The 27,989-nt window shown below is 37.3% G+C and overlaps 1 protein-coding gene across 17 annotated transcripts in view; it reads right to left on the bottom strand.

The window, feature by feature from the left end:
• Nucleotides 1–27,989, bottom strand: part of usp54a (ubiquitin specific peptidase 54a) — an 83,478-nt gene that overhangs the window by 46,329 nt on the left and 9,160 nt on the right. For 6 of the 17 annotated variants that reach the window (XR_015505292.1, XR_015505295.1, NM_001327875.2 and 3 more), the window contains 2 exon segments: nucleotides 22,578–22,668; nucleotides 236–852 (listed from right to left, as the gene is read on the bottom strand). Coding sequence is in view for 11 of the 17 variants with exons in the window: in NM_001327875.2 (NP_001314804.2) it covers nucleotides 236–382 (147 nt within the window). In the remaining 6 variants the exon portion in view is untranslated. 17 annotated transcript variants of the gene reach the window in all.

Raw genomic sequence — 27,989 nt, 5'->3', positions numbered from 1 at the left:
TCCGCCTTTTGATAAAAATCAGGCAGGCAGTCAGGACTACCGACAGACCCCAAGCACTGGTTATGTGTTTAATTACATTTAATATCAGCCTTTTTACATTTAAAAAGCAAAAAATTAATGACTGGGATACTAGCCTTGCGTCATTTTGAGCCAGAAAAAACTCATCTGATTTTTAAAAGGTGTACAAGGTGTAAACTATAAAACATGTTTATAGCATGAGCATATGTCGACCTACCTGGAGAGCGCTGTTCAGAAAGCAGCTGTTCTGTCCCGGCTCGTTGATTAGGCCTTTGCTTGGGGCGATTGATGTCATGGTTCGTGGGGTGAATATGCCCTGTAACCCACTGCTGCCAGATGCAAAGTAGTTTCTTTTCCATGACATGGTGGAGAAATTCTGTATAGTTTCAACTTAAACCGTTCCTCTGCTTAATAGGAACCCCAAGTTCATCTTTCCAAAGCTGAGAGGAAATGAGTTAAAGTTGTATCCAAAAGAAGCATGTAGGTGTACAAATTTTCTTCAAATGGGCCAATAGTTTGATTTTATATATAAAAAAAAGTGTTTTCTCTTGTAAAGTGTTTTTTCCAAGGGCGTTGGCTTCTTGTTGTCTTCTTGCATCAGCCAGAAAATAGCAAATACCGTCTCTTGGCCTTGTTAACTGCTCTCTGGGACTTGGTTGTGGAATTTCACACCGCTTTACTGAAATTTCTGGGTTGTGGCAGGCGTGGTGATCTTCACTGCAGCGTTTTTGTGCTACACCCTTAAACAGAAGCAACAGCGTGCAAATTGACGGCAACAGTCTTGTCCCGCTTGTAAACAAGTCACAGGGCGTGAATCTTCACAACACTGTGTATCTGAAAAACATAAACAGAAATAAAAAATGTTAACATCCTCTCGCACTCAATCTAAAAGCTGATGACTTTTTCACACGTTCATCTGCAGCAACAAAGTAATCACAAGTCATTTGTTTTCAATGGGAGTCGTTGATTTTCAGTGATTTATATTTGCATGACAGAGGAGCACACAGACCTCTGAAATACTGCAGTCTAGTGTAGACAAGATGGATGAGAAGTTAATGTTATGGTGTCTGCGTGGTGCTATTGATTTATGATTACATCACTATACGATTCATCTCTGCTTACATGCAGGATATAATAAAATGCTCCAAAGATGTAATAAATTAAATCCACATATTACATAGACAAAATAAATGGTGCATAAAGCGTTGTCAGAAACCGTCTGTAATCTGCGTTTGATGTATTGATAATCGCTCAATGTTGTTCATGACCTTATATGATGTGTTGTGCGCTGCTGTGCACAATTCATATTCACAAACCCGTCCCTTCCAGCAAGGCCATTTAGCATTAAGAAAACTAACTGCCTTTTCACTTTAAATGACTAGCGGCTCATCTTCGATTTTCAGAATAGATGGCATCACCTCAATCCTTAAAAAATTGGAACGCATTCAGCAGGAGGCACAGCAATCAGCACTAAAACATATGCTGCGTCCCAACTCACATGCTAATAGTATTTGAAAATAGAATTAGTATGTCCTAAATCTTAGTATGTTGAAAAGAGCATGCCAAAGGTTCCCAGATGGTTTACTATTTCCGGTAAAAATTAAGTGTAGAAGTGTCAATACTGATATTGCCCGCAGTACATTGCGCGTTGTATATAAATTGGATTAGAACTACAAAAGCGGGTAAAAAGTGTAAATAAACTACAAACATGATGGACGCGCCACACCAACCGTCAAGTTGAGAGGCTTCAGTAAAGATGTTTAACTGCTTATTAATATCTAGCCAACTAAAACATATTTAAACTGCGTTTTCTGTGTTACATTTCATCTGCAACAACAATACTGAACTCATAAAGACGTGTTTGGACATTAACCTCTAAATGCAGAATTATCAAAAGACCTGAGGGAATTTCTCTGCATGAAAGACTCGTAAATGGGAGATTAACCTGCTGCTGCTTCTCCAATAAGGTAGGAAATTAAATATGACAGAAATGATGATTGACAGGACTCATAACTAAGCAACACAACGATCTGTTAATGAGGAATTGTATGTCCCAAAGCTTGCATACTCTTCTGTTACTCACTCAAAAGTATATATTTTTCCTTCACAAAGAAGTACATACTTTTAGGGTGTAGTATAAGTATGCGAATCGGGAAGCAGCAATTGTGTGTTAGCATTATGTGGCAAATGAATTTTCATTACCTTTTCAGTGTTTCTGATTTTAATACTAAAGAACTAATTAAGAACGAGTCGAATACAATGATTTCTGAACTAATTAAAACCAATTCACGAATAATAAAGACAGAGTCAAATGACAAACAATCAACACAAGACTATAAATATAACTATTCATATTTTCACAATCTAAAAGGCATCTATAAGTTTAAGATCTTCATGTCCAGCAAACAAACAATTAAAAACATATTTATCTGTTATCTTATGTTTTCCCAAACAATGGCAGAGGTTAATATTGAAAAACAAATGATAAAAGTAAAGTAATGTCATTATTACTAACCCACTTTGTCATTTGGTTCTGGATATTCTGAAGAGCAAGCAAAAAATACTGATTTCCACTGTAAATATTGTTCAACTAAAATATCTTCTTCAATGTTTCACAGAATAAAGAAAGTCCACTAGGTTTGGAATTGAAGGACAACCTGGATAAGTAATAGATTTGTCATTTTATGGCCCTGTTTCCCGTTTCTGGTATAAACGTGTTGATCCAAACTACCTACGGATTATGGAAGTGCTTAAAAGTGCACAAGCTCAAAAAAATTGGACCCCATCCAGACTTCGGCATCATCCATTGCGTATTTAGCATCACTCGTTGTGATCAGACTGGTGCAAACACATGTTAAAACCAGGTGTAGATGCACCCATTGAGCCACTTACAGCCTACAGTAATAAAAAGCTCAGTATGTGTGAACACATCAAGTGTGCATAGACTCGCTCTATAAAATGCAAACACTGATGTCTTAACACCATAGCTGTGATATTTCCTTTACAATCTGACTCAGATCTCATCCTGCTGGCTAAAATAACACTTGGGTGCAGACAAGGATTTATCTGTTTGTCCCATTCCAAGCTAACATACACAAACATCCCTTATCAGAGTGCTGATGTGCTGCTCTGAAACAGGTCAAACTCCCAAACTCGACACTCTGACTAACTCAAGTAAGTGATACAACTTCACAGCTCTTAATCCACTGGTAGGCTTATATTAGTTGCACTTAGCCAGCTTGCATTAAAGTCCAGTGAGGAATACATCCATCGCCTGTAACGTTTGTTTTACAGCAAGCTCCTGGCAAGAAGTTTAAAAGCTGCTGTAGCTTCGAGCTGTTTCTCTTAAGAGTTTAGCAAATCTGTCTACGGCCATCACCGTCTGATGTGCTTTTAAAAAACCAGACTTGAGGGCAGTTTTCAAGGAATGCCAAACGTAACAGAAGACAAAGGCCCCAGACAGACAGTAGAAGGCAGACAGGAATAAAGAAGACAAGTGTTGAAGTGAACTGATGACTAGGGATGTATTTTTTTTAAATAAAGAAAAAGACTGAGTGAAATTTAACTGAAGAGAAATTCACCCAAATGTGTGTTGATCCAGCTGAGTCACCGGCTGACCTTACACTGCTGATGTCACTGGTTTCCGTGTCTGTGTTTATGGCCTTGAAACCACATTATCGCCAAAACCCACGCTTAAAATATGCCTCGCCTATAAACTACTGGGCATAATGTCCTCTTTCAAACACTCATTTGCATTAGTTTTTGGGATAGATTTGTGAAAGCAGGAAGCAACAGTTATGCGGTAAATAGGAAAACTAACCAGTGTTAGGGGTAAAGCTTTAAAGCTGATATATAATTTTGCCTAAAGTGCACGCGTATGTTACAGCGCAGTATCCGCATGGACGCATAGCCCTCGCAATGGCCATAGCACAAGCTCTGTGATTGGTTGGCTTGGTAGCACTTATGTGTGTGGCCGGTGGTGAGAGCTGCGCGGGGCCGATGCAGCGAGTGTTTACAAGTGTGGAGTCCCATGAAGGAACTCCGGATGGAGACTGTTGTTTTGTGTTTACCTTATGATTAAAGTTGTTGCATGTCCGCCAATTCCCACCTCAATATTAGCGAGTTTGAGCCACTTTTACATTAAGGTTGCGTTCAGAAAAAAACAAAACATCAGAGAAGAAACTCGACACAGAGAAACATAAACACCTACTGCCAGCTAGCATTTCTTAAGTGTTATAGCAGATCAACAAAATCAGTGCAAAGTATAAATTCACAGCTATGCGCATTGTATGCGCCCTTGGTCATGCCGATCACTTGATGGAAAAGTATAAACCAGGCTTTAAAAGTAATGCGTGTTACGTAATAATATTACTTTTCTAAAGTAAAAAATAAAGTAACGCATTATTTTAGAAATAAGTAATATTATTTGTGTTACTTTTTTAAAAATGTAACGCAAGTTACTTTTGACCTTGCTTAATTGGTTTTAAAAAATATATTACAGAATAAAAATGAACGTAGTCAGGTTGAATCACACACTCAATGAGAGAACGTGCTGCGATAGATCAGACAGTCAGCTTGCACTCATCATTATCACCAGTTCTGTTTTTTACAGCAGATGAGTCAGTGGCGTAGCGGACGGGCCCGCAGGGCACGCACCGCGGGGGGGGCCCGCGTGATTAGGGGGCCCCACGTCGTCGCGATTTTTAATAATTGAAAATCCAGGAATCGCAATAATCAAACTCTTGGGAACAACTGTGGTCGGAACCAAAGTTTACAGGTCTGTGTTCTCTGAACTCCTCTCAAGGTGGACTACTTCATTCTGATTGCTTGCCGCCGAACCGCGTCATGGCCAATGAAGACCCGCCGCTGTTTCTCGCCGCCAGTTCTCGTTAAAAAATGAATGACTTCTGGCTACTTTGACGCTCTCGCCACTTTCGGTTTGTGATCGCTCCTCAGTTTGTGAAGGATTCCCCGCGTTGTCACGCCACTCCGCCTCCTTTCCCCGCTCCTCAATTTGTGACATAGATATATACACTAGATATCGCATAGGGACCCTGAGCATGCGTCTATAGCGCCGCCACATTGGTACAGTGTTCCCAGGACAAATGTCATTCAACCGCACTAGTCAAGACAGTGTTATTACGTGAAGATGCTGGACTTAAGCGTTGTCTACGAGTGTAGTAACGAGCAAACAAAGAAAACAAAGCACAAAGGCAGAACATTTCATAGAATTAAGTTTTTTACGTTTTTGTATGTTATGAAATTTGTGCTAAACAGGTAACGTTATTGATAATAATAGTCACTTACTGCATTCACCATAAGGCAAAGTAGCACCAACTCGCACTAAACACTCGGTTTATGCTAGGTTTGTTGAATAAATCAGCAAACAATGCAAAAGAAATATGACAAAGAGATGCTGTGGTGCCAGAAACTTGTATTATTGTCGTCTAGCGAACGAGTCGTTCATAACGGGGATTCATTCACAAACGAATCGCTCCCTCCGTCAGTATGAGAAGTGAAAGCAGGAGAGGAGGTGTGTTTCAGGACATGATTAGATCAAATTTAACAGGGAGAGTGAATAGTACATTTTCATACACACAAACACAAGCTTTTCATCACAGGAATGCCCGTGCGATAAGTGATCCATCAATGTAGAAAAGTGATGTCAAATAAAATTTTTCATAATTAAAAAAAAAATGCATACTAACATCCAGGAAAACTCCCGATCATAGATATATGTGTATCTCTATATCTATGTGTATATGTGTATATCCCCGCCAATCCCCCCCCCCCCCTTTTCAACTGGGGGCCCCGTCGGTGATCCCAGCAGGGGGGCCTCCGCATTTTGCGCTACGCCACTGAGATAAGTCCTAATAAGTTGAGTTCTAATAACCGAATAAGTCAGGATGATGGTTTATTTTGAGTCAGAGGAGGTATTTGGTATGTTAAAAAGTAAGTAATTAAATTCTTACTAAAGACGCAAATCACTTCACGACAACTCAGTTCAATTTAATGAACTGGTTCAACCGGTTCACTTAGAAGATCGGTTAAAACAAACAATTCATTCACAAATCGCCAGCCATCACTACAGCAGTCAGAAACAGAAACAATGGCAGGCCAGAGACTTACATTTTTGCAATGGATTCTTGTTATTTTTAACTCATTTATTGGTTCATTTTCTTTTCGGCTTAGTCCCTTTATTAATCTGGGGGTCGCCACAGCGGAACGAACTTATCCTGCACGTTTTTACGCAGCGGATACCCCTCTAGCCGCAACCCATCTCTAGGAGAACATCTACACACACAGTCATATACTACTTACAATTTAGCCTACCCAATTCACCTGTACCGCATGTCTTTGGACTGGGGGGAAACCGGAACACCCAGAGGAAACCCACGCGAACGCAGGGAGAACATGCAAACTCCACACAGAAACGCCAACTGAGCCGAGGCTTGAACCAGCAACCCAGCTACCTTCTTGCTGTGAGGCGACAGCCCTACCTACTGCGCCACTGTGTCGCCTATTTTGAACTCAAAGAAAAAAAGAGGATAGTCATTAAGTGTAGATTATTTGTCAGTAAATCTCTTGACAATCGCAAGAAACATGACATCGGGAAAAAAAAACGGGATCCAAAGCACTAGCCCACACCTGCACCCCACCTCTACAAAAACAACAAATGACTGACATCAGTTCACATTCTCCAGGTAAAACAAAAAAACTAATCTAAAAAAAAATATATGGTTTTTTCTTTTATTGTTGAAGAGATGCAGCCACTATCTACTGTAGAAGCGACTATGTTTTGTAATTTTTGTGAAATTGTGATTTTTTTCTCTTTTAAGGCCACGTGAAGCAATTTATTCAATGTATAAAGCTCAAAGATAAGTCTTGATTTGGGTGTTTTTTATCGTCTTACTTTTCATTTTATTATTAAACATTTTAAAGGTTTAAAACCTGTTTTTGCCTCAATTTAAATTATTTAATGTTAGAACTCTTGTGCTTAATTGCAATCTTTATCTCAATGCCAGTGAATTTACTTAACTTATAACACAAAACATACAAAAGTATGTAAAAGTAATGCAAAAGTAACTTAAAAGTAACTTCAAAGTAAAATAATGCATTACTTCCCATAAAAAATAAAGCATTTAGTTACTTTTTAGGGGTAGTAACTCAATATTGTAATGCACTACTTTCAAAAGTAACTTTCCCCAACACTGAAACTAACTGACAGAAGGCAATTAAGGCATTGCAAAAAAGCCAAGCAATGTTTAGCCGAGTTCACAAATTGTTTGTTGGAAGTCAACCAAAAAAAAATCTGCTTGCTTACATGTCTCTGCAAATTAAACTAGGCTAGCTCAAAAACTGTACACAAAAAAATTTACAAAAACTCTTGGTGGGTTCCTCACCCCAGGTAGGCTGCACTGTGCCTCTGCTTGGTCAGCAGGGGGTGAAGTAGGTCGAATAGCAGGTCAGGCAGGAAGATTATCCTGATCAGACGTTGGATTATCCTGTCTGGCAGAAAACAGAACTAGCAGTGTCTACTGTAAGGTCCTCATTAGCTCCCAGACGGTGGCTAAGACAGTCTTGCTGGGCCCTGTAGTAAGTTCTTGTAAACATGGCTTTGCTGCGCCACAAGTTGATAAACAAGCATGTCTTAGAGATTCATGCAACATCCTCAAAAAAAAAAAGTAGAAAGACTGCACATGCATGATTGATTTCATACGTAAAAAAACAAGAAAATATAATTTTAATATAGAATTTAATTACATTAATTTCTTTAAGTGATAATCTACAGTGCACACTGAATAGCCAACCAGTCACTGTATTACTGTATCAAAAATCTGTTGTGAGCTGAACAGTTCAAAAACACTAACAAAGCAGTTATATCTGGATGAATCAGTCTGACAAATTCTTTCCTTAAATGAACACAATGAATCAGGAGAAGTGGTTACTGAATCAGAATCTGACTCCTTCAGATGCAATATTTAACCATTTGAGCAGAGCCAAAATCCCAACCACAAAATATTTGTGTGCAAGATGAATTCAAGTTTATTTATTAAGTGTCCAAATCGGTTCCTCGAGGGCCACTATCCTCATTGCATTCAGCTCCACCCTAATTAAATGCATCTGATTAAGCCAATGAAGATCTTCAGACTCACTAGAAAGTTCTGAGAAAGTTTGTTTGACCTGGTTGAAGCTAAACTCTCCAGAGCTGTGCTCAAAAACCACACCATTCACTATATAAGGCGTCTGAAATTTAGTAGGGGTGTCCAAATTCTGAAATTGTGACTTAATTTCCAGCATTTGATCATTCATTATACATCTACATTTCCTGCGATCTAATGCCGGCTAATCTGCTAAAAAATAAATGAAGCTGACATGAACATCGATGGTTACAATTTTAATTCATAATTTCAGCCATAATTACATCATGAGTCATAGACACTAATAATAAACATATGTTCATGCACCTGGGAAGATTCTTGTTGATATACACCATAATATATACTATATACTGTACATTATGTATTACAGGAGTTTAGTTCATAACGAAATGGTCTGTGACTGCTCTTTGGCTCCCAGTTGTCACTGTCCGAATTCACTTGCTCCTTTCTTAATATAGTCCACTCAACTGCCCTAGACTGTACAGAGGTGAGAGAATCAGTGAACAAATGAGCTGTTTTTGACACAGTTCAGGAGTAGGATTGGAAACCCCTCATCAAGATGTGATTTTACAGCATCACCATTCTAAGTTCATGCCACCTAATCCCAATTTGGACACAGCATAGACTTTTCTGACAGTTGCTCCCATGACAGCTTACTTCTATTTTGTTATGCACCATCATTGTGTATGGAAGACATCTAGCTCTTTATCCTACTGTCTCTAATCACAGTTCTTCTGCTTTTGCCTGGCTTTAGTTCAGCATCACACGACACGCTGATCAACAGCTTCTGCAGGCCACACAACAGAGGAGATCTAAGGTCTTGTTTACAACTGGTATTAAGCCGCATTCTTGTAAATCCAATTACAAGTGAAAAACACCAAATGCAGGTGTAACTATTGTCTTAAACTTTTAAGTTGTCTGGTTTTGGCCACTCCAAGAGGCAGTGGAATATGCATTTGATTACATTGTTAGCTTAAACGATGCCTTCAATCAACCACAAAAGACCACCTACTCTCTACCTACTGACTTACCATGTTATCATTATGAGACATGTTTTGATAAAACAGACCAAATCAAAGTTTTCATACTACTGTATATGTTGCTGAACCAAAACATCGACTTTGGTTGGAATCAGAGTTGCCATATCCTTATCATTCACTTGCTTTCCTGCTTTTTAATGCTAATAGCAGTGTTTCCAATGCATGGAATTTTTTTGTAGCTGCCAATTGTAAAAGCAAAACTAACAGCCACATAGGGATTTTGCAAAAGGCTTTGACTATGTGGATAAAATATGAGCAAGCACGGCACTAGTGAGTCAATGATCAGGTATTTCTATGCTCTATTACGGCCGTTTTACACGCCAATTGTCAAAAAATTTAAAAGTAAATAATTGGTACAAATTTTAAGTAGAAACCAAAAAATAAATAAAAAGTTTTGTGAGCAAAAGGTTTATTTGATATGTCGCAGGCTTATGCATGACGTTTTTTATAAACACATTTCAGGAGGATCAAGTGCTTATGATTGATCATGGCTGGTTTCACAACAATCACATGACTAAACAATCAGATGAATCCAAACGCACATAAATAGTCTGCTTACCTTACATTAGTCATCTTCATATTTAAAGAAATCCTCCACCCCCTGACACCTTCCACTCTTTCTTACCTTAAAAACGGGAGTTCTCAAGACCTACCTGAGCTCAGACTCCCCTCTCTCTCTCCTGACTAAACAGAAGGGAGCCTCAGGCTCATGGATTCTTATACAGAAGAGCATGCCAATGACAAATTTTACCTTGTCAAGCATCAGCTAAAGCCTGGTTTATACTTCTGCGTCAAGTGACCGGCGCAACTCACGGCGCAGGCAACGCGTGTAGCTGTGCATTTATACTTCTGCGCGCTGTCTCTGTTGGTCTGCATTAACACTTCCGAAACGCTAGTGGGCAGTGAGGTGTAAATGTTCCTCTGTGTCGAGTTTCTTCGCTTCTGTTTTGCTATTCTGAACACTTCCTGGAAGTACAAGTGACTCAAACTCGCTCATTTTGAGGCAGGAACCGGTGGACGTGCAACAACTTTAACTATGAGGTAAACACAGAACAAAACTTTCCATCCGGAGCTCCTTCGCGGGACTTCACACTTGTAAACAATCGCTCGCGCCATTCGCGTGGCTCTCGGTCCCGCCCAGACTCGTCGACGCTAACAAGCCGACCAATCACAGAGCTTGCGCTACGCATTGTTGCGACGTGTAGTTAGAATTTTTGAGAGGTGCACGTCAGTGACGGCGACGGCCATGGCGAAGGGCTATACGCAGAAGTATAAATCAGCCTTAAGTGTGAACTCTTGAAATAGAGTAAAAGTTCATTGGAAACATTGACTAGTGTTTCGAACTGTGCACTCTCTTAAAAAAACTTAGTGCATGACCAACTGATCAAAAAGGGTCTTGACAAATCCCAACACAAGTGGTTATAACATCTGCATTGCTGTGCACACCGGCATAAGCATGGCAGTTCCCAATTTAGGAAAATTACTAGGAAAGGCCAGGAAGCTGCAGGTGACCCAATCTAACATAAGGTGTCACAGGATTATTCCTGTAATAATAGACTCTGCCGGGAACAGCAATGCCCGTTTAGCCATCAGGGGTGAGAGAATTCCATCCCTCTCAGTCACCAGCATTGACGCAGCTATCTGACATTCTCAATCCAGCAGGGCACATTTGTGGCACTAATGAAGTCTGTAATATCTCACTGGCGAGAAGCTTCACACCTCAGTCTGACACCGAGCGCTTTGCCAAACCTTCACTTGAACCAACAGTGAGAAAATATCCAACAGGGACAAAAGCTTGAGGGAAAGATGTCGCCAGGCGACAGTGTGGTTGGATGAGCCTGATAGTCTTGGCACCCCATTTCTATTACTAAAAGTGAATGATAAACAAGCAAGCAATCTGGCACAGCCTTCCAACAGTTTACTTTAGCAAAAGTGATTTAGAGGCCGTTTCTGCAAAGGCTTTTTGCCATTTTATCTTCAGATGTCAAATGAACAATGCTGTTTAGACAGATAGTGCACAGGCTGGCAAGCTATGTTTGGGATTTTGTTCGACCAGTTAATTATATTAATAAGACATAACTCCGCTTACGTAATCAGCCTTAACCTACTTCTGGCTGCTTGTGGAGTGCAAAAGGACAAGTATTTTTTACACCAGCGGCTCAGGTTATTTTACAATCTGAGAGACTTTTAGTAGGGCGATAGGAAACAGAAACGGGCCCATCCCCGAGTGATACGCTCTCCACAGCCTCCATCAGACCCAGACTGACATCATCCCACAGCAGGAGCCCAGTGCTGAGGAAGCACAGGTCCAGGCTAGAGCACAGTTATTTTCCACTAAACAGAAATAAGACAGGGTGGGTTGCGGTTGCCATGGAGACCAAGACCTGGTGCTGTTTTTGGAAGGATGAGGTGCAAGCACATGGGGCGGTCAAGCACAAGATACAGCCAGGCACAAACAGTGTCCTTATGTTTATGAGTCCTACTCCAGTACTTTCATCCAAGATGACTTAATCGTGTATAATAATGATTTTGATACAAAAAGTTACTGAATAACTCCATGCTAGGGTCCGACATAGATCACATAACAGGGGTTCAGAGGATGTGACCCATGGTTGGACAGTTTAGCTGTTCTCATGTAAGCATGAGCCTGTGAGCATCACTTTGGCCTGGCACAAGGTACTGCATTTCCCTCGTACCATCTGTGAAGCTGTGAGGCCACCTGAATCTGGGCCAGTACACTATAAACTCTCTCTCCTCAGCACAGAGCCAGACTGAGAACACAAGCGAAACCATAGGGCAAATTTAGCCTGTCAGTCAGTAACCACTGCAGAATTGGCTTCAGTGCTGTTACTACACAATTTCATTAACTCAACTGCTGGAACCAACTTTTTAATATTCATGAATAACACTAGATTTTTAGGAACAATAAAAGGTACAAAAGTTGTCACCGGGGCAGTTATTCTTTGAACGCAGCTTTAGAGACTAATATGTCCCTTTAAGGTGCCTGTATGGACCATTAAGGTGCAAACATGTAGCTTTTAAAAAGGTTCCTTTCCGGCGACAGTTTTTCTACTTTTATTTCTAAAAGTGTAAAAATTATGTAAAACAACAGCACTTCATTTACATATAATATATTTGGAGAGGCACAGTGGCGAAGCGAGCAGCACAACTGCCTCACAGCAACAGCAAGAAGGTTGCTGGTTCAAGCCCTGGCTGAGTCAGTTGGCATTTCTGTGTGCAGTTTGCATGTTCTCCCCGTGTTCGCGTGGGTGTGAGAATGAAATAGTGTATGTTTCCCAGTGTTGAGTTGCGGCTGTAAGAGCATCCGCTGCGTAAAACATATGCTGGATTAGTTGGGGGTTCATTCCGCTTTGGTCACCTCTGACTAAAAAAGGAACTAAGCTAAAAAGAAAATGAACAAATGAGTTAACAATACTTAGTCACGCAAATTTTTACTGTACAATTCTCGCCATTAATTAACTGTTAACTATGACTTTTGCATCAAACTTCTACTTTGATGTGTATTAAAAGTCATAAAGTAGTAGACAGGTTTAGGATTAGGGATGTAGAATAAAATAAAGTACAAATAAACAGCCAATATCTTAATAATAGGAAGGTAATACCCACTAGTTGATAGTGAGAATTGCTAATTAAGCAAAAGTGTTATCCAATGCTTTGTGTTACTTCAACAAATAGCACTGCTATACAGTAAAATAAAATTTAAAAAGAAAAAAAAACAGTCTATATAAAATGTAGTTTTTAATATTTATGGAGCAATTTTCCTTTTTTTAAATAATCTTTTCCCATTTTCATTTGACTGAATTTTGGTCCACTTTAATTTTAATCAAAAAGCTCACCTCAATTAGCCAAAACCATACGGGAACTCATAGCACTTGTCATGTTACCGTGGCACTACTATCAACAGGCTTTTTTTTCCCATGAGCACTTTCTTTTGTGTGCCAAAGCCTGTTAGTGTGGTCTGTTTGATCTGGAGCTGACCCGACCAAGGGTTTAGCCAGATCTCACATCAGTGCAATTAGACATGTGACTTACTACAGCTGACCTGCAAAGACTTTTGCCAATGAATCTTAAGCATTTGGTAGCCTATCAGCAGAACTAAAACAAATAATTGCAAACAGTTACTAATCATTTTAGTTAATTGGTTCGACTAAATTAGCTAAAAACATTCTGAATGCACTAATTTGAACAGACAGAAAAAGATTTTTATATGTGACATTGGTATCCCAATGATATGCGTGTGTGACGCACTCTTTTGAGACCACCTTGTTCTGCTGTTGCTGATTTTTTTCTTATCTGTTGTAAGTTAACAAAATAAAAAGACCAAACATACTGCATTATTGTGGTTTACTTTTCAGATTTATTACACACTAAAATTAATGGAATACACTTATATGTTTTTGTCCTTTCTAATCCACATTAGCAATGTTTACCAAAATGTTTCTGAAGCAGTGAAACAACATTACCACTACATAAAAAATAAAAAAACAACCTATGCTTAATATAGGGACAGGACTATTTTCCGTCACATTTCATTGCTACAATTATACTACTGTGGAAAAAAATCTTTAAACTTTTCTGTGTTTTTCATGGTCTGCTGAAAGTAACTTGTATGTGAAAAGGAAACAAATGTGAAGTGGACATTATGTCAGGTCACAACACTTAACATACGAATAAAGCCTCCAGAGAGTGAACCTTTAAAGTGTTAATTGGCAGTATCTTTTTGTCTACAGTAAAAAAGGAAGTTACCACCAAAGGCGTCATGGGGCATAGGACAAAAGATGGATATGCAGTGAGGTAGTAACACGCATTTAACTACTGCTATGAAATCAGATCTATAATTGATGATCACATAAAAGTATTTCATTAAGAGGACTTGTGCAGACTTAGCTTTTGACAAATGTGGTCATTCTGCCAATTGTTTTATAAAACATACCAACTACTTCAATATTAGATAAGTTAATCATATATAAATATATAAAAACAGAGCCACTTTATAAAACAATACCTAAAAGACAACATGCAACAACGTATTATAATAATTAAGTTCAGCTGGTGCATAATTACACAAATCAGACACACAGACTTCTATGCATGATGAAGTCAGCCATCTACGTTAACTTTCAACATATTTCTCACATGAAATCCCGTCTCACTTTCAGACGGTAACTAACGGCAAACACTTGCTATCGGGACACTTTCACTTACTGAAGTCGTTCATTTTCTGAAACATCAATATTGTTTTATAACATTACATATGCTTTCTTGAAGAAGAAAAAGACTTTATAAGTAAGTTTAAATGTCTATCATTTGGTTTCAGAGCTCTTAGATCAAGTCGCTATATTTTAAGCAACTCAAACTCTCACACTTAATTTAGAAATTCCAGCACTCACTGAAAGAAATATGCACATGTTTTATGTGTAAGGGAGGAACATTACTACTTTTGAATGTTTTCTCTACGCCTAGGTTTACAGATATACTCCATAGGGATTGAGGAACAATACGCGTCTCTTCCGAACCAAATCCCTTGAGGAATGCCTGAGCTAACGCTGCTTTCTAAACTTTTCGTCAGAGAAAATGTTTCTAAAACTCACCCTTTTTATTCAAAAGTAAATCCGTTCAAAGTTGCGAGGGGCATCTCCGGTTTGTTACTAGACGACGGGACCGTTAGTTTCAGTTACCGGTATCCTCGCTAGCTCCGGATTCTCCTCAGCACATAAATTACCGCGCGCCTTCATTGGGCTCTGTGATAATGCAGAGAGAGGGAGAGAGAGAGAGAGATGGGGGAGGGGCGGAGCAATTACCTGCAGCCCCTGCCCCCAGACACGCAGAAATGGGGGCGGTGAACTACTGAGCAATGCCCACCCATGAAAAGGATGTGCTCAGGGCCCCATGAAATCAAACCTGGAGTTTTATAGCCTTTAGTGGATGTATTTTAGTTTTAATAATGTATCTTATGTAGCTTACAGTATTCAGATTTGTTGAAAAGAAATGATCAAATATACATATAACTACCCAAACACTTTGAGATGTCTTCCAGTTTGAAAAGCAAGTTTGATACAATATGAAAATGAACTGTATGAAATGCATTAAGTTAGAGTGATTGCCAGGACTGTAGAGTTTGCAGTGATGTCATCAGATTCTGAGCATTTCTCAGTATTTATTTATTTATGTTTTAACCTGAATGCTTTAAGTATTTGGGGCTGGGAAAAGCCATCTATGCAGATCACCTCATTTTAAAAAAAGATGGTATCAAAATTGCTGTTGATTTTATAATCTATACAAATGTCAAATTACTGTGTTGAAATGGTATTTTCAAATCAGTTGAAATCAATCAATTATATCAAAAAGTTTCTGTCATTGATGTATTTTAATCAGGCTTGCTGTGGGCTAACAGTAACAACCTATAGGCTACACTATAAATGACTACTTTATATACGTTTTCACTTTTAAATTCTTAACAAATCTGGTTTACCTGTGCGATTACATCTTCACAGCAACATTCCTACTCTGCAACATTCCTAACACTTAAGTTATTTAGTTTGATGAATATTCAATGTCAATTTAGACATTTTATAATTAAAAAAATTAAACTATTCCATAATTTTTGGTTGTACAAATAAGACTTTGGCATTATTCATAATACATCATAGCCTTGTGGTTAGTGCTTCGACACTTAGCACTGAGGTGCTCACAGTATCCTCCGAGTTTGATGCCCTTTGCCAATCCTTCTCCTCTTTGTCTACTCCCCATTCTTTCCTTTCTACACGGTCCTTTAAATAAAGGTTAAACCCCTTAAAAACAATTATTTAAAAAATGTAAGTACACGAAGACATCTAAAATGTGCATTCTTAAATCGCTTGAACTTTTGAAGTGAACTCATCACAGTATTAAATGCGTGTTGTTAACACACTTATTTAGTTTTGCTAATGTGTTCATTATTTAAGGCAGTGGACCAGCACGGTCATCCATTTGACCACACAGTGATTGTGATGGGGAGAAGTGCTCTCAGAACCGCTGTATCTGCATCACTCTCCACCTCACCAGTGTGTAATGAAACTCCCTTTTTTATACAATCCCTTCCTCTTTCCACACCCTATCCTCTGACTTGATCACAGCTAGCAACACCCCTTTTCCAAACCATTTTCAAACCCAAGTTGTGAAAACACTGTTGAAAAAGGAGGGATTTGTGACATTTTAAAATGTTCTGTCTCTTTTTTATGAGAAAACAAAACAAAAAACATGCCTCACCCTGCACTAAAGTTCACTCCTAGAAATTCATGAGACGGAGGCCTGTCAAGATGTCTTTTTGTTGTTGTTGTATGATACATTGCACCAAAATATACTGTATTGTGACAACCAATATTATATTATATAACGCCAGAATGACGATATAATATTTTCACAATGCATATACACTCTTGCAAAGAACACATACATTTATTTTTTTAGAATTGAATCATTTTATTCTAATGAATATTTAATTTAATTAAAGTCTTTTTAACAATTTCATAATCAAGCATTGAAATAAGAATCTGAAAACGCTTGGCCAAAATAAATAATAATAAATGTTAACAAAAAAAGTGCAAGGTAGAATGTAACAGAGGCTGCGATTTCTGCTAGCAGATCTATTTTTAGTTGTTAGGCACCCACATAAAAATTATACTAAAGTAATGTATAGTACATACTACAGTGTTTAACCATACTGACACCAACACCTCCAATAGAGATAGAGATGTTGCAAAATCAGCTGACATGTTGCTAGAATTGGTTTTTATGTATGGGCCATATACATGTTGCATCAACAAAAATGATTGAAGTCATCTCAATGTATTGTGCGATAAGTTGATTATTATGGCACATATTAATTATTGTGACAGACCTAATGAGATGCATCCACATTTCTGTAATTTGTGTACTGAATAGGTTGGTGCTCTGCCTATTATGCAGGACAGAGAACGAAGTGGTGCAGAAATGATGTAACAACATGGAAGAATAATTTGCCCCAAATTCCTTTCAGATTTTCATCTAGGAATTTACAATGGTTAAAGAATTAACAAACAAGGCCTTTGAAAAATGCAACTGAAAAGTATTGAATGTTTTATTACCCCAAATGTTCTTATTTTGCAACTTATTTAAATGGTATGTTTTTTTAAAATATGTATAACAGCTTTAAAATTTATATTTTTTGGATATATATGTATACGAAAAACATGAAAGACACATCACTTGTTTAATTCCTTAATTTAAATAAAAACCCAGTCATAAAACCCTATAGGAAAATCTCATAAGAACCCTAGGCAAATAATCTTCTTAACTAAAAACAGCTCATTCAAAATATTCCATGAGGTTGGGTTTCATTATAGATGTCAATATAGATATCTACACTGTAAAAAAAATCCATAAATGTCCAAAAATTAGCAGATTTACAAATTTTGCGATTCATGTTATGATTTTTCACCCTTTTATTTATGCTTTCGAATTGCATTAAGAGACCTTGACCGGTCCACCAACTTTTAAACCTTAAAAAGTCCAAACAATGGTCTTTTATTAACATTTATATTAATTTAAAATCATAATATTGTCTGGATTGGGCGAGGCAGTGGCGCAGTAGGTAGTGCTATCGCCTCACAGCAAGAAGGTCGCTGGTTCGAACCTCGGTTCAGTTGGTGTTTCTGTGTGGAGTTTGCATGTTCTCCCTGCGTTCGCGTGGGTTTCCTCCGGGTGCTCTGGTTTCCCCCACAGTCCAAAGACATTTGGTATAGGTGAATTGGGTAGGCTAAATTGTCCATAGTGTATGAGTGTGTGTGTGAATGAGTGTGTGGATGTTTCCCAGAGATAGGTTGCGGCTGGAAGGGCATCCGCTGCGTAAAAACTTGATGGATAAGTTGGCGGTTCATTCCACTGTGGCGACCTCATATTAATAAAGGGACTAAGCCGACAAGAAAATGTATAATAGAATGAATGAATGTCTGGATTGGTGTGGTATATTACGGTACAAAAACCAGCCAGTACATTTTCTATTATTTTACAGATTCTTTATTGCACTATGCACTATTTTTTATAAATTATTTTACTTAAATTACTAAAACATCACTAAAAGTCACTTTGATGTCTGTAGAGTTGATATTTTTAACATCAAAAGTCGATAGAGCAGAGATCAACTACCTCTAATGCAATCCACAACCATAAATAAACACGCAAAACCCTTGTGAATCACAAAATGTAGAAACTGTTAATTAACAGACAGACAGACAGACACACACACACACACACACACACAAACACAGTGTATACAGTATATATATATATATATATATATATATATATATATATATATATATATATATATATATATATATATATATATATGTTTACCTCAAAGCTTCTAAGCAAAGCTGTCTTGGCCATTAAGCAATTTTTAAAAAGTCAGTCTTCAACTTCACTACTGCAAAAACAGTCCTGAGGGGTGAAATTTAGTCTTCTGATGACAGGCACAGAGCGGCAAACACATCTTTCAAAAACAGCAATTTTACAATCCCTTAACTGTTAACCGACTGGCAGATGATTGAATGAAAATAACATGGTGTGGGGCAAGTTACTTCCTCCACCCAGAGATAATTAACAGGGCCATAAGAACAGTTTAATCTGGAAAGCAGCCAGCAACTCCCATCAAGGCTCATGATTAAAAACATATGACGAGTAGGGAGACTGAAGTGTCACAGATTGAGAAACTCCTAAAACTCCCTATATTACACATTAGAAACTTGACGCTCCCATCAAAACCATATATATAGATAATTGAGACAAAACCAAAAATGACTTATTCACATATTTATTCATGTATAACTTTATCTTTGCAAATAAACAAAATAAATTTTGAGAATTGTATTTTTTCATACAATTTAAAAGACTGGTCATCAAACCATTAATTGTGTCTACCTTCAGCAGAACAATGTTTAACAGATTTCAAGACATTATGATTTAATTCATGAGTGGATCTCTTTAAAAGAGATAGTTCACCCTTAAACAAAAAATCTGCCATCATCCTCCACTTGTTCAGTACATATTTTACTTTCTTCTATTGAACACAAAAGATGTTTTGATAAATGCTGATAGCTGGCACCCATTGACTTCCATAGTATTTTCTACTATGAAAGTCAATAGGTGCCAGCAACCAGAATTCTTCAAAATATCTTCTATAACTGAAGAAGGCTTAAAATAGGGCGGCACAATATATTGTTTCAGCATCGATATCTCAATGTGCACATTCACAATGTCAAATATGGACTATTATTGAGGAGCTTGTAGAAAAATGGCAAAGTTTAATAATTAAAGTTTATTAATTGCATTTTATTCCTGTTAAACAGATCAAGTGAGTTTAAAGCATTCAGGCACAAGAAACAATAGCATTTGTTGCTTTAATAAACATAAATTTTTACAGGAAAGACTACCCCAGTGTACGTTAATTTGTAAATATTTGTGTCCATCTGCTATTAAGATTTACCAGACAAATGTAATACAAAGCATTTTTTCTTTCTCATTTTTTTTTATTTTTCACCATAAAAAGTCAAGTTTAAAGTTAATTTTAATAATTTAAAGCTTTGATCATAAAAATATATTGGCTGTTTTTTTAAAGGGGCAGATCTACTGTATGCCCCCCCCCCCCCCCCCCCCTCTCTCTTTATATTTCAGTTGAGATTACGTCAAACATCAAATAGAAAATATGCATTAAAGTTAATTTGAACCATTTATTTATATGCACTACCCTATAAAAACACCTTAATCATTCTGAAATAATGAATTATTCACAAAAAGAGTTATTCAAACTAGTACCTAGTGAAGTAGATTTCATATCACAATGTTTAAATCACTGAAAAACAAAATATTGATATAACAAAATAATATTTATGTCATTTTTTCCCAATATTTTGCAGCCCACGAACAAGAATACCCTGTATCCCTTTAAAGTTCTTATTAAGTTTATTCTAATAACTGTATGATGTAAAATATAATCAAGAGTCAACTATATATCAGTCAGACTCATAACATGACCAAATGTGCTTAAAACCAAAATGTTATGTTTTGTGCGTCACCCAGATATTCCATTAGTTAATCAGAGTATGTGATTCTTTTTCACAGAAAGCCTGTCTATAGTTGGTTTTTGGTGACCACACAAAGGAAGGAAGGGAAGGGAGGGCCAGTCCATGCTGAACTTTACATTGGCAGATGTTAAAGGTTTTTCCTTCTGAAAAAACAGACTGATGTGGTGACTGTAACGAACTTTTTAGTATGAAAAAGTTGACCACACCAAAGGATGAACATCAAAAGCCCCAAAACCATTATAAACACCATTTCTGACATGTATTCATGGCATTTATTATATATCTGGTCTCAGACAATCAACTAATCATTCTACAAGCTTGCCAGGACACGTTGGTGAAAGTGGAATAACAGGATGGTGCCAAACACACAATGGCATTTTGTATTGTCAGGGATTTTTGAGATGTTTTTGTTGAACTAACCAAACAGGCTCTACTCCATTCTGTTACAGTATGAAATGAGGTTATGATTCATATAGCACATCATTCAGATCACTGCTTTGAACTGGACTTAAAATAGTAAATTAAAACTACACAAAAACATCTAGACTGCACATAAATAAAACAAATCCCATTTTTTAAAAAGTATAAAATATCACACAATCATAACCACTGTCAATATCCCTAGCCTTACCACAAAAAATAATAAAAAATTAACATAAAAAAACAATGACATTTTTGTAACGTCAACTTAATCTGGAAAAAAAGCTGTACAGTTTCCCCACAATGGGCCATTCATCGAAAAAGACAAAAGCTTTAGCTGAAAAACAAAAGGTTTCATTCATAATGCTTCCATTCTTCCACCACTAGTTTCCTCCCCCTGTCCCAAAGGAATAACAAAATTGTTTTCCTAGCTTCACAACTGCACTCATTAATGATGACTGTCCTCCCATTATCATCCCAGAAGAACCATTTACTTTACATTTAGTTGGGGAAAAACTTTAAATCAACACACAAATCATGGATAATAATATTAGCCAGCTCATTCATGTTAATAATATTACCTAATACACTTGATAATAGTGTTACATAACTTTGGCATTACAAAACATCACAACAAGAACCAAAATTGTACATGAAAAGTCCCATATGAAAATACTGTAGGGCAAAATTTACCTGTTGACTGACCTCACAATATCCTTTCAGAGATGTTATCCATCCTTCCTGGTTGGAAAATTTATATATAGTACATCTAAACATATAACTAGCAATTCGATATGTATAATAAAGCATCACGACATTTAATATAAAAAATAAACATCAGCTTTTCACCCCTTTTTTACATTTTAGGCCATCCTGGCTACTGTATTTATTGTAAGTGTTCATTTGCATTAACTAAAAAAAGCTTTTTATAACCCGCTTCTCATAGGAGAAAAAAGGGAATGGAAGCAGGTATGTCATGTAAATGATCACATCCAAACCACAAAACATTGAGCCAAACACAGAATTTACATATACATTCATCTGAAATACATCAGAAAAAAAGCATCCGGGTGATTCAGAGGTCTGCTGGCTGACTATTCCTGCTTTACTTGATCTACTTCCTGAATGACATCATCTTCACTGAGTGACACCTCCTGGACAGCGAGGCTGGCTTTACTCACTCTGTCATGTGATTACCACACACAGGCACTGTAGTCATTTAATGACATCAGAGGACAAAAAGACTCCTTATGCATTGTCTGACTAAACCTACATCTGCTCCACCAATACTACACCAGCTATCAATGGAAAATGGGTCACTATTGGAATTTATTGCTTTCTTCTTCAGCACTTTTCATTGCCTGTACAGTATTTATGAGTCCTAATATCATTTTAGTAATTTCCTGCATTCATATCCGCTCAAGGTATCATTTTTCATTGCCTGAAACAGCACAACAGATCGTGGCATTTAAAAACAGATCTGTGACTACTTTATGGCATGACAGACAGCTTGAATAAATCAGTGCAATGTCAAAGACTGCTAGGAAAAAGCCAAACTGTTCATATCTGATGTCTTCCATACACAGCATAGTGCTAACAGTATTGTACATTATAATAATTCAGTGAAAACAGAGCGCTCTAGGATTCCCTCTTAAATGACAGAAAGCCTGAACGAAGCCACTAAATGTTTAAAACAGAGCAGTCACACCTGTCAGCTACAGCTCTCAAGCGTACAGTTCCTCCGAGCCTGTAAAACAAACCCTTAAGCTTACAAAAGGAACTTATAAAGCTTCATACAGCGTCTGTGTACTTACAGTGGCTGTCTGGCAGACATCTGTGATCCGGTTGTGAGCGGCTGTAATGTGTATCTCTTGCTGACAATCATGCAGGTTTCTCCAGGTGATTCTGAAACAATGACATCATGCCTATCAGCACACACCTGTTTCCTCAGGAAGCTCCTCCCACCTTCCTGCTTTTAAAGGGATAGGCAGGGTACCACTAAAAACCATGTGACAGCTCATAAAGAACGTTCATCTGTTTGGACAGACTCGGTCATGTGAGCTGATGCCAAACACTGCGTTTTGGACAAATATGACCTTGCTCAGATAGCAAACACTTAAGACTGTTAACAGAGACTGAATACAAAGTCAGTCAGCCATATACAAAGAAGTGTAACCATGTCCTGTGGGTGTTTTGGGATGTACTAGCTGAGCCTCAGGATTAATTATTTAAAAATATATGAATCAGCTGACATGTTCTTAAATGACAAACTCTAAATAGTTATTTTACAAACACTGGCTTTTATACAATTAATACGGGCCATTTAGTTGGTCCTCGTTTTTGCGAGATTAACCCCGGAAATGTCATTTAAAATTAGCAACTGAAATGTCATTCATAGCCAGAAACATCAATGAATGCCATTTGGGATATTTTTCTGCTGTAATCCTCTTTGCCATAATAAAGTGGCGGTGTTGCCTGAATGGACAGTGAATGGGCGAATGGGTCTAATTTCATCACTAATTTGTCTTGAAGATCTGTTATTAAGTGCTAAGCCTTTCTCAAAGCTCTGCTAATTGGGCATAATTAAAACCAAAGTACTTAAACATTAAGAACCTGTCATCTGTAATCTTAATCTGACTGCCGTTCACATTAAGACATTAATCAACCTAAAAGCAGAATATATCAGCAGGTAAAATGCATTAAAATACATACATGAACACAATTTTAATTTCCACCAATTATTTAGCTGTATTGTGGTTTTCATATTAGTGTTGACATTTCATATTTCATAATAGTGTTAAGCTTATCGATGTTGTGCGCTTTCCTCTCAATCATAAAATACGCAACAAAATCGGTCAGAAAGCAGCAGTCAAGAAAACATCATTGTACTGTAGATATGTTTACACAAGCATTGCAATTTGGAACATAAAGCCAAGTCGTATTTATTGATATAGTCAACAGAAGAGACAACTTTAAAACAAGCAGCATTAGACCTTGATTACACATATGTGCTTTTTGTGTTGCGAGACACCTTTTTAAATGTTTTACTATAGCCGCGAGCATTTTGCATGCTGCATATGTGCCTTGTGCTTGAACCGCATCCTGCACCTCAAAGTTTTGCTGTTACGCTATCTGCGTCTGTAGTAGACATATCGTCACCTTGGAATTATAAGGTTCTATCTGCGTTCTGATTGATTTTGAGATATTGAGCTTCAAAAGTTTTTGCATTCCATATAGCAAACAGTATTTGTGTAACATTAGTTTTTTTTTAAATAAACAGTCTTAAGTGTAAACAACTTATAAAAATACATCCCATAATGTAAATAAGTTGTCATTTAATAAGAATGTCAGTAACTCAAATTTGACAAAAATGTCAGATAGAACCTCATAATTCTAAGTTGACAGTTTTCAAAGTATGGAAAAGTTAAGGTTTTAAAAATTTCTGCTATACCTTTCCTAAGGTATGTGTAAGATTTTTTATTTACGTTCTTTATTTTTTTTGAACGAAAGTAAAAGTTTCCAGCAGAAAAGATATCCAAAGATGCCATTTTAAATTGCAAAGAAATCTGTGTTTTTGAAGCTAATGAAAAAAAAATAGAAAAAAATAGTTGTTTTTTACCCAGATATTTGAAAAGAATATATTATAGAGCGGTAATCACAATACAGTGAAACCATGATATTTTTATCCAAGGTTATCAGATCATCAGAACCTTATACTGGCCCAAGCCTAGTCTGCGGTTGAAAAAAGTCAACTCTGAGTGGGCAAAGACTCAACTGACTTTTGGCTTTTTTTGAGTCACTCCAATGAAATGAAAACAGAGGCGGCGTTTCCGTTGAGATGACAAGACGACTACAGAGACTTTTAATGATAGAGGAGAGACTAGTAAAATATTAAATATCACAATATTATTAAATATTACAATGATAACAATATCAACAGCAATGCTCACGCACAATACGCAGCTGATTCAGTCAGTGCCTAGTGACATAAAAAGCGCACCACACTTATTTTTTTCTTGGAAAAAGCACGTTCGATGTGATTCGCCTTGCAATATAGTGTCACTTTCAATTTGTGCAATTACTGCTATAAAGTAGCTCTTCAATGTCAGCCCCTTTTGTTATGTATAATTACAATTTAGCCTATATTTCATCCACAACACATATTAGTAGAAAACTAGGTTACTCTGGTGGCATAAATATAGCTCACTCACCCCTTGCTAAAATAAACCTTCTCTCTACCACTTCAGTTTAAATCATTGTCATTTCAAAGGAAATTCACTTAATTTGTAGAAACTTTTTTCCAATTAATTTGCACGTGTGTATTTCAATGTGCATCATCGCACTGTGTGTGTGTGTGTCTGTGTCTGTGTGTTAGAGAGAAAGAGAGAACAATTACTGACAGGAAGCAAAGCAGAGCTCATTAATATTCATAACTCTTCCAAATATGTACAAAAAAATTGGTGCATTTAAAGTCTGTTTTCTTCAAAACTGCCGGATTGATAAACAGCAGGGGTCACCAATCTCGTTCCTGGAGGTCCGGTGCCCTGCAGGGTTTAGCTCCAACTTGCCTGGGTGTTTCAAGAATACCTAGTAAGATCTTGATTAGCTTGTTCAGGTGTTTGATTAGGGTTGGAGCTAAAAATCTGCAGGACACCAGACCTCCAGGAACACATTTGGTGATCCCTGATATACAGTATGATATAAAGTGGATCTCAGAGCGTACAAAAAGTGGCATGTCTTTAAAATATTAACATTTTTTTTACCACAGTATTTTCTATGAAGTTTCTGCGCTAGTCTGCTGATCTTGACGGCCCGTGCGTGTAAAAGACTTTTTATCTAATTTTAAGCTTGAACAGCTAAATCAATGCTGAAGTCTAGTTAAATGATTACGTTTTGATTACATTACAACATCGATGCTGTAAAAGGAACTGTATAAAAAAATTTTAAAAATCACATTAACCGTTAAGCGGAAGTTTATCGGTATGGGAAGAAACACTAGCTGTGCATATACCCTGTTCAAAGAGTTGTAAAGGGACCTGTAAAACAGTTTCTGGAGATTTTTTTTTTAAGATTTATTTTTTGGCTTTATTATATAGGACAGTATTAAATAGGACAAGAAGCGAAGTGGGAGAGAGAGAGGGGGATAGGGTTGGGAAATGTCCTCGAGCCGAGATTCGAACTCGGGACGCCCTGATGTGCTACTGCACTATACGTTGGCGCGCTAACCACTAGGCTATTGCGCCGTTCTGAAGATTTTTTTTACTTACCTAAGCCACACACACACACACACTCTCTGTAGATATCTGAGAATAATTTAACATATTGTATTAATACACTCTAACATACCTTTAATTATGTTTGAAGTTTATCAGTACAAGAAACATCTTAGCAGAACATTACATTGCAAAAAAATAAATAAATAAAAAATAAAATCACATAAACTATCAAAGATTCCAAGATTAATCCTAAATAAAGAATTATTAAACATAAATTCTATAAATAAATCTTAGTTTGACATGTCTGTAATATCTAGGAGTGAATAAAGTTTCATCACTGGCAGATCAATTTAAACTCACATCAATAGTTATCCTCATCATGGCTGACCTGTTTACATTGTCACTGTGTAACAAAGCTGTCACCAAGCAGAGGCTTGTGGGGGTTAAATTTGGACTGCTCAACTGCGCCCGTCAATATGTGCGTCGCGTCTCCTCGGGTGGTCAGTAGTACACACACAGTGCCACTGGCACACGCAAGAAGCCATTCACAAATGTGTGCTGAGCTCCCATGGGAATTCTGGGGGAGGGTTAAAAATAGTTTGGTGCTCCAAATTAGGCGCCTTTCTCAGAATTTCTTTCACTCAGCATGATTCCACACTTGAAAATTGGCCGCTAAAGCGTCTCGATTCTTTATCATCTATAAACACAGTGGCCTCAACCATGAAATTATTATGCCTGAGATAAGAATGTAGATATTGTGTTCTTCATTTAAAGCCTGTCTGGGTCAAAATCATTTGGGTTATGCTGTTCTTTTCGCATCAGCAAGAGAGTACAGTAGCTTTAGATAAGTAAGGTCTCTGTGCCTCCCTCATTTTTGGGTGGTTTAGGCATTCAGAGTGTAGACTTCCTTTACGGCAGCCCACAACTCCAAATATTCATGGCTGCTAAGAAATTTCATGGTTTTCAAGGAATGTCCGTGACTCAAGCTTTTTCAATAATACACAGAGATATTTAAGCAGAAACAGATGGGAGGGAAAGGGAGAGAAAGAATAGGAGGGAGTAAAAAAGAAATAAGAAATCCTATTCAGTGACTCACAGGCTCTTATTAGGAACAAGGTCAAACAGTTTTTCTAATAAATTAAGTCTTTTTACCTCCTGACATCAAGATTATGCCTGGTAAACATCACAAGTTCCCTCAGCGACCTATAGGAGGTCATGTCAGGGCTTAAACACAGTGTGTGTAATGACCCTGTATGTCAAATGCACTGTCAGCTTCAATTAATATTCAGTTCGGTGCCTCTAAATCCAATTATTTGTTAAAGCTACTGTGGATCTTTTCTATGGGAACAGCAAATAGTTCATATGCACCCCACAATGAGGCATTAAATAAACCAGCCAGCAGATTAAAATCGCAGGGCCTCCCTTAATTATGTCTGAGAGAGAAAACGTTGAAGTCTCTTGTGTTTTGACACCAGTCTTCTAAGGTCACTTAATATCCAACAGGTTTTAACAGTGACTGAGCTAAAGTCATTTTAGGAAGTAGCTATAAAAACGAAATGCAGTAATGATAGGAAATGAGTTTACAGGGGAAGCAATCAGCTGAAATGTTTACACCCTGACATTTGTGGGAGGATCATATGTAATTCTCAGTAGTACTGTGCACTAAAATTATTGCTGCAAGTGTTGTCATGCAAATACAAGGCAGGAGTTTGCAAACTAGAGATTATTCCGGGTGCGTGGAAATGTTTGGAGAAAAAGCACAGAGAATCTATTATTTAATAATAAAATAAATACACATTTTGTTCATATAAACATATGCACAATAGTACATAAAAACACAAATAAAGAAAACGTAATACAATCTAATTATAATAAATATTTAATAACGATTACTGAATAAGATTTAGAATTTTATTTACTAAACTATGTTATAAAGTGAATACAAATAAGACTAGCATTGAAAAGGTCATTTGCAAAACGATTAATAATAATAAAATGTCATAAAAATTG

The sequence above is a fragment of the Danio rerio genome, chromosome 13 (assembly GCF_052040795.2).
Source record: "Danio rerio strain M-AB ecotype USA chromosome 13, GRCz13ab, whole genome shotgun sequence".
Classification (NCBI taxonomy): domain Eukaryota; kingdom Metazoa; phylum Chordata; class Actinopteri; order Cypriniformes; family Danionidae; genus Danio; species Danio rerio.
Note: the sequence above shows the minus strand (reverse complement) of the source record. Positions and strands in the feature narration are given on the sequence as shown.